The following is a 7,500-nucleotide window of genomic DNA, read 5'->3' as shown; positions in this document are numbered from 1 at the left end:
AAACATCATCACTCTGTGTTGGTGCACGTACATACACTTGCCACTTGTATCTTAAAGCATCCCCAGCTTCCTCACTGGCATGGGGCGGTAAATACTGGTATGTATTTCCCACAACAACTCTGAAAAGTAACATATAACAAAATTTCAAAACAATAAAGTTATATAAATATCTGATACATTGATATATGAATAAAACCATGAGTATAGGAGGATGGGGGTGGGGGTAAGACAAAATAGTGCACATGTAAGGAGAAGTTTATGATGTCAGAACAAGATGATGGAGGGTTATCTGCCTATCTATCAATTTATATACATATATATATATATATATATATGTATATATATGTATATATATATATATATATATATATATATATATATATATATATATATATATATATATATATATATATATATATATATATATATATATTTTTTTTTTTTGTGTGTGTGTGTGTGTGTGTGTGTGTGTGTGTGTGTGTGTGTAAAATCCCCAACTGAATGGCCCTTAAGTATTACCTTTTTTTAGCCTGAAACCGCTGGTGACGACCCTGTGCTATGGTCTGAGGATTATCTGGAGGCTTTGGAGGCAGGTATTTTGGACTGGGAGGACGAGAAGATACAGAGTCTTCATTCTTTGCTGGTTCACTTTCACCCACTTGCTCCTGGGATTTGGAATCAGTGTGACCCTCTGTTTTGACTTTGACCATTTGACCTTGACAATTTTCCATTCCTCTTTCAATTAATTCTATATTAGGCTCCTTTTTCACACTTTCTGAGATGATTCTTGCTTGACTGCCATCTGTGGGTCCCTCTTCTGATGCACTCTGACCAGCAGAGAGACTTTTGGAGGGTGAACCGCTGTTGGCCTCTTGTGATGAACGACATCTTGGTGCCTTTCCAAGGTGTCTTCTTACTGCTGGATGAATCTCCAGATTCTTTGGTGTACTGATCACTTCAGCACTCTTAAAGAGAAGGCAAAAATGAAAGTAATATCTTTATACATACATCTGAATATGTACAACTGTGTGCATATTTATATATTTATGTTTGTACATGTATATATATTATACATATCATATATCACATCATATTTATAATGTAATATACTGTTATATGTAATGAAATGTTATCTAATTACAATAAACTTATATAGTTCTGTCTTTAAAAAAAAATCACTATTTCTCACCTTGCTTATTGAGAAATAATTAAGCGAAACACAATATCGTAAAGTGTGTAGGCACTGTTGAAGCCGTAGGATGCGATTGTCTATTTCTTCCAATTCGTTCTGCTTTTCATTGATGGAATATGTAAATTCTCTATCGACTACTTTTATCACTCGTCCACTGAGTTCATCTTGTGCTGTTGATAGATTTTTTTTTTAGCATAATCAGTATTAGGATGAAGAAGAACAAGAAAAAAAAAATCTTTTACAAAATTCAACAGATGTCTCATTTCAAATCTAAGAAACATCTGACCTTTCTTCTCCATTTCTCTCATCCGTTTAGCATCTGGAGGTCGAGCATAATCTGGATCCTCTGTGCTGAGCATCCTCTTTGAGCACAACACATGCGATCCTCCTCCAGGGTCAACATCCTCCATCTTCTGTGGATCTTCATTAGTATCACTCCCCTCTGGTGTGTCAGCAAACATCTGTTTAAACAAGTAATGTTTTCCTTCATGAATAAAAAAAAAAGCTAAACAGATCAAAACTGGGACACTCAAAAGTCGTCTAGTAGCAACTTTACAATTATGTATATGGTATCAGATTATGAAGTTGACACTTTAATCAAGTCTTGTTGATCAAATGATCAGCTGATATAATTAGACCACAGATGATTAAATTTGCTTAAAATTAGGCCAGAGAATGTTTAACTCATATAATTTGGGGGGACACAATACCCCAAAGGTGCCAATCACTTAGCAATGTATTTTATCACACTCATGTCTGCCCTCAATTACAAAAAAGTGTAAAGTGTATGAATTTTAATAGCAGAGAATAATGTGATGACAAATAAATTTTGATCACTGCATTACATTATAAAAAGGAAAAGGAAAAGAAAGTAACAGAATTTTCCTTCAAGGAAAAAACACTGAAGGAAATAAAGAAAATAGGGCTTGGTAGACAATCACATAGTAGGAGGGGAAAAAGAGGGGAAGCCAAGGAGGAGGAGGAAAGGAAGATGAAGAGCAGGAGGATGAGGAAGAGGAAATGAAGGAGAGGATGAGGAAGAGGAAATGATGATGATGATGATAATAATGATGATGATGATGATGATGATGAGGAGGAGGAGGAGGAGGAGGAAAAGATGAAGAAGATTAGTAAGAGGAAAGGTGGATTAGGATTAGGAGGTGAAGGAGGAGATGGAAGAGGAAACGGAAGGGGAAGAGGAGCAGAAGGACAAGAATGGGGAGGAGGAAGGGGAGGAGGAAGAGGAGGAGGAAGAGGAGGTGGAGGAAAAGGAGAATGTGGACGAGTGGAATGAGAATGAAAAGAAGGAAAAGAAGAAAAAGGAAAAGGGGGAGGAGGAGGAGGATGCTGAAGAGGGGAGGAGGAGGAGGAGGAGGATGCTGAAGAGGAGGGGGGAGGAGGAGGAGGAGGAGGCTGAAGAGGGGGGAGCAGAGGAGGAGGAGGAAGAGGAGGAGGAGGAGGAGGAGGAGGAGGAGGAGAAGATGAAAAAGGGGTAGGAGGAGAAGGAGGTGGAGGAGGAGAGGAAAAAAGAGGAAGAGGGAGAAAGGGGGAAGAAGAGGAGGGAGAGGAGGAGGGAGAGGGAGAGGGAGAGGGAGAGGAGGAAGAGGGGGAAGAGGAAGAGGAAGAGGAGGGGGAAGAGGAAGAGGAGGAGAGGAGAAAAAAGAAGAGAGGATACGGGAGAAGTGAGGAAGAAGAAGAGAGAGAGGAGGTGAACAAGGAGGAAGAGGAGGTGGATAAGGAGGAAAAGGGAAGATGAGGAGGAGGGGTATAAGAAGAAAAGAGAAGAATGGAAGGAGAAGGAAGAGGATGAGGAAGAGGAAGAGAAGGAGGGGAAAAAAAAGAGAGAAGAAGGGAAGGAGAAAGAAGAGGAAGAGCAGGAGGAAGAAGAGGTAGAGGAGGAGGATGAGGATGAAGAGGAGGAGGAGGAGGAGGAAGAAGAGGTAGAGGAGGAGGAGGAGGAGAAAGAGCAAAAGAAAGAGAAAGAGAAAATAGGGAAGACAAAGAAATATAAAAAGAAGAAGGGAAAAGGGAAGAAGGAAATGGAGAAAGAGAATGAGAAGAAGCAGAATAAGAAAAAGAGAGAGAGTAAGCATAAGAAGCAGAAGAACAGTATTAACAGTAACAACAGCTAACAATGATAACAAGAAAAAAGAAAGAATAAATGGAGGAGAAAAAGAAAGCAGAAGAGGAGAAATACAAACAAAGGAAAGACAAGGAGAAGGAGAAGAGCAAGAACAATTTCCATCATAGCGTGCATTCAGAAACAACCGTAACTTCATGCATAATTTTCTTTGTATAATAGATATATAAAGGGGAAAAATATAGAAAAAAAATAATTCATTTCAGCTAAAGCCTTTTGAAATGTTCAAAGTGGTATATATATTCTATCTCACAATTAGTTAGTAATTACAAGGGGAATTAACAGATGCATTTCTTTCTTTCCCAGAGCATACCTCAGGTTACATAATGATTTAAATGAATGAAATTTTTGTTCATTCAAGCCCATTCCTTAGACTTGTAAGGCATATCTCAAGGCCAGAAAAAAAGGAGGTTACCCTAAATAGAAATAATCAATTCAATCACTATATGGTTTCTATGATTAATCCTATCGTGGACCATATTTCGTCACAATTAATGGTCAGTGAGGAATGATGGCCCAGTGTAGTCTGGTATGCAATATATGGTTACTATGAAACAATCCATTAATTCTATGCTTAAGTATAAGTTACATTAACAATTCTTTTAGTCTGTTTGACAGATTTCAGTCATATTTCATTCTTGATATCTAAAGAAAATTAGATCATGCATCTCTGTCTTAAAAAAAAAATAATAATAATAATATATTTGTATACATATACTGTATTTAAATGGGTTATGTCCATGCTCTCATGTTTATATTTCTAGAGATATTTCCAAAATTACCAGTGTTATAATAGTTTAAATAATGTAATACAAAGAAATTATTCATCCTAAATACCACATGGCATCAAGTAACAATATTTCTGTACATGTTAAATTTCCACCACTAAATTAGCATGCAGTCACAATGACCTTGTCTCCTCATAAATTGATAACTTTTTCAAAAACATTTACAAATCTACTTAAGCAAAATCTATTATCATCTACTCTTAAATCAATATTAAGAATTCGTATAACGTTTGATAATTATCAATTTACATAAGTCATTAAAAATGAACACGATCAGCTGATAAATTGAAATAAATTCAGCAGACGAGCCAATTGTATTTTGGGTCTATGATCTCTATCTTACTGCTCACCGCGTTTTTATCAAATATTGTCGTTTCTCCTTCCATGTCATTCATGTTTGGTTACTCTTATATATAATATGAGTTTGTGACTGGGAAATCCTTAGCGAATCCTCATAATTTCACTCCCCGGTAAACACATGGCAACACCAGGCTGAAGATACACCGAGGTCATGCACTTGTTTGTCAGATGTGTCTACTACCACGTTCATGTGACGGAAATGACTAACATAGTACTAGAGTAGATTATTGATGATAGAATTATTCCTAGGGTATATCATGACATTACTTAATTCACTTTATGTTCATTTAGCACTGCAGACCAACCAGTATTGGTTGAACACGTGTATACATCAATGTTCGGAGCTCTGTCAAAGTGTGAGGTCAAATTATTTGTATATTAGAATCGCACAAATCAATTACAATGGTTACATGATCGAGTAGTTATGGCAATCAATTTATAACTAAACTAATGCAACATCTCACAATTAAGTAAAAGTGAAGAGTGTCTTAATCCCGTTTTCCAAGAGTCAAAACAAACAAAGTTGCCAAGTAGGGTTTTATGACATCTGGGTTAATTACGTCTTACTTCTCTCCGTCTCATCAAATTATGGCAGTTGGACACATATACATATTTCGAATTGGTTGTCTGTTCTTTGATGATTCTATGATAATATGATCTTTCTTGAAAAAAGCGAACCGTTTTCTTTCTATAACCAAATGACAAAAAATGGGAATACATGTAAACATTGGCAGATTTGACGGCGAGACTGAACTGGCCCAAGTGTAGAGTGTGAATAATGTTAATTATCTTGGTGTTTTGCGGATGTCGTCATCTGTAGATAGGTATATATTTTTTTATCTGAATACAATTTTAGTTTGGTGATTTAGTATCTATTCGCTTTTATTTCACAATTTGTGTTTTTGCTATAATTTTTTACCATTAATCATGAATAACTGTCATGAATAATTGTGATGTGTCATGCAGAGAATTCACTGTTTACCATATCTTTAAATACAAATACATTTAAGATCACAGTGCAGAATATGATATGTGCACATAGGAGATGTTTGCAGCCTAAAACTTCAAATGATCACAAAATGTCAAATTTGCCCCTAAATTGCACAAATGCTTAATTCAGATTACAATGGAGTTACATGTAAAAGTAAATTCACCAATTAAGTAAATTTTCTGAATAATGAAGCATTACTAAATACCACAAAAGTAGTACCAATGGATTCCTCTCACCCTATACTACTCACTTATGGTGGATACAATCCGTGATTCCACAATTGTACCCCACAATCTAGGCCCTGATAGTAGGGGAGGGCATGAAGTATATCAGGGAAATTATAGGGTAATATATTAATAAATTGCATTGATGTATAGCACAATTATACCTTAGTTTCATCTTATACCTGTCTACTGTAAAATAAGATATGAAAGAAGCAGTTTCTTTACGATTTACTCACTCGCATGGTGTAATTTGTGCAAAGCAATTGCACAAAATGATTTTGGTGGGAATTTTGAATGCTTTGTTTCTGGGGTGTTTTTGTCTACAAAATTCTAACCCATCACAACCTAACTTTTTCATGTTATGAAGTTAGCTCCTCCCCTTTGACTAGAGCTAACAGTAGAGGAAAATTGTATTTCAGTAGATGGCTCTTTTTCAAATAAGTGCACATCAGGTAAAACAAAAAGACAGCAGTCGATTGTTTACCAGTGCAGTGTCAAGGTCAGAGGATCTGATGTGTAACAAGTGTCCTCTCCTATCATTTAAGCCCTGATTGTGGGGTATGTGGGGGGGGGGTGAATCATAGTCAATTATTTATGGATAGTTGATACCACTTTTGTGGTATTTAGTAATGCGGTATTATTTAGAAAATTTGCCACCAATTATGACAATATGACTTTCACAGACAAAAATCTTCATTGTTCTGGTCAGATGTTCCTTTTCAACACAATCCTTTACTATCAAAGGTAGCAACCCTCCCCATTATAGAGGCTTGGGGGAGCCAGTATTTTTTTTTTTTTTTTTTTTTTTTTGGGGTAGGGACATAAATCGTATGAATTGTGGTATATTTCTCCCTAATGTAAAATGTGTGTTTCTTACAATTTATTAGCTGCATTTGCAAACTGCCTCAATCAGTCTCACTTCACAAAGCTTCAAATAATACGAGAAAGAAAACTGACCTTGCTCCTTGCTAATGATATTTCCATCAATTAAAGGGTATTTTCATTGCTTCTAATCTATAGATGAATTGTACATCCAGAAACTGCTTTCTTATATAGAAGGCTCTTTTTTAAACAAGTTCATATTAGGAAAGACAAAAATGCATTGGTGAAGGATGAAGGTCAAAGAAGCTGCTGCAAGTAATTATTTTTTATATTGAATAACTTCTTTACTTTCATATTGTGCTAGAAACGTCATGTACAAAAGGTGCCTTGAATTTTAATTCATTTTTTTATATTGTACTCTTTTTTTAAGAGAGCTCTTTCCCTTTTGATGTGAGCTGTAAATCTATTAAAATAGATTAACACAAGCCAAGCTGTGGAACCAAATGCAGTATTCTGTGCTTCATGGATTCTCATGGACTATTTAGCCTCTTGGAGGTCAACTCAAGGTAACCTAAGGCAAAGCTAGAGGTTAAGACAAGACTACCCTTCTAGGCTTGACCCTACCTGGGTCAGGCCAGAAGTCCCATACAAACTGCATGTCAAACGGTTTCTCAGCAAGACCACCATTCAAGTAATCTTCAATGTACTAGAGTAGCACTATAGTATCTCCATCAAGAATATAACACTAAAGCTGATTGCTAGTTCCTCTGTTGCAACCAGTCAAATGTAGGTGCTACTGAACAATCAAACACTACAAACTGGTGGCAGTGGTGGGATACAAAACTAGACTTCCAAAAAGACTAGTGTCTTGAACAAGTGTGTGAGCTCTTGCTTGGTTGTTCAAGAGCACCTACATTTATTCTTCTTCTTGAAAGAAGTGTTTTCCTCTTGCCACCCAGTAGGGTCAAGCTGAGAAGGGCAAT

General features: G+C 36.4%; 2 protein-coding genes across 4 annotated transcripts in view; one reads left to right on the top strand and one right to left on the bottom strand.

Moving 5' to 3' along the window:
• Nucleotides 1–5,054, bottom strand: part of LOC122264978 (uncharacterized) — a 13,978-nt gene extending 8,924 nt beyond the window's left edge. Inside the window, exons 1-5 of one of the 2 annotated variants that reach the window (XM_043034105.2) lie at nucleotides 4,945–5,054; nucleotides 1,479–1,653; nucleotides 1,190–1,362; nucleotides 520–965; nucleotides 1–119 (exon numbers count right to left, since the gene is read on the bottom strand). The exon at nucleotides 1–119 is cut by the window's left edge and continues 70 nt beyond it. In XM_043034105.2, the coding sequence (XP_042890039.2) occupies nucleotides 1–119; nucleotides 520–965; nucleotides 1,190–1,362; nucleotides 1,479–1,653 (913 nt within the window). In that variant the 5' untranslated portion in view covers nucleotides 4,945–5,054. Of the gene's footprint in view, nucleotides 120–519; nucleotides 966–1,189; nucleotides 1,363–1,478; nucleotides 1,654–4,470; nucleotides 4,834–4,944 lie in introns of those variants that run through there. The other variant, XM_043034104.2, reaches the window with a different exon arrangement.
• A 145-nt stretch (nucleotides 5,055–5,199) lies between these two features.
• alphaCOP (coatomer subunit alpha) overlaps nucleotides 5,200–7,500 on the top strand; it is a 67,999-nt gene continuing 65,698 nt past the window's right edge. Inside the window, exon 1 of one of the 2 annotated variants that reach the window (XM_086537929.1) lies at nucleotides 5,200–5,304. The gene's annotated coding sequence lies outside the window, so the exon portion shown is untranslated. The remainder of the gene's footprint in view (nucleotides 5,305–7,500) is intronic. The other variant, XM_086537926.1, reaches the window with a different exon arrangement.

The sequence above is a fragment of the Penaeus japonicus genome, unplaced genomic scaffold, assembly GCF_977035675.1.
Source record: "Penaeus japonicus unplaced genomic scaffold, GWHDUDI00000001_assembly GWHDUDI00000006, whole genome shotgun sequence".
NCBI lineage: Eukaryota > Metazoa > Arthropoda > Malacostraca > Decapoda > Penaeidae > Penaeus > Penaeus japonicus.
The sequence above is the reverse complement of the archived record's forward strand: the minus strand, read 5'-3'. Positions and strand labels throughout refer to the sequence as shown.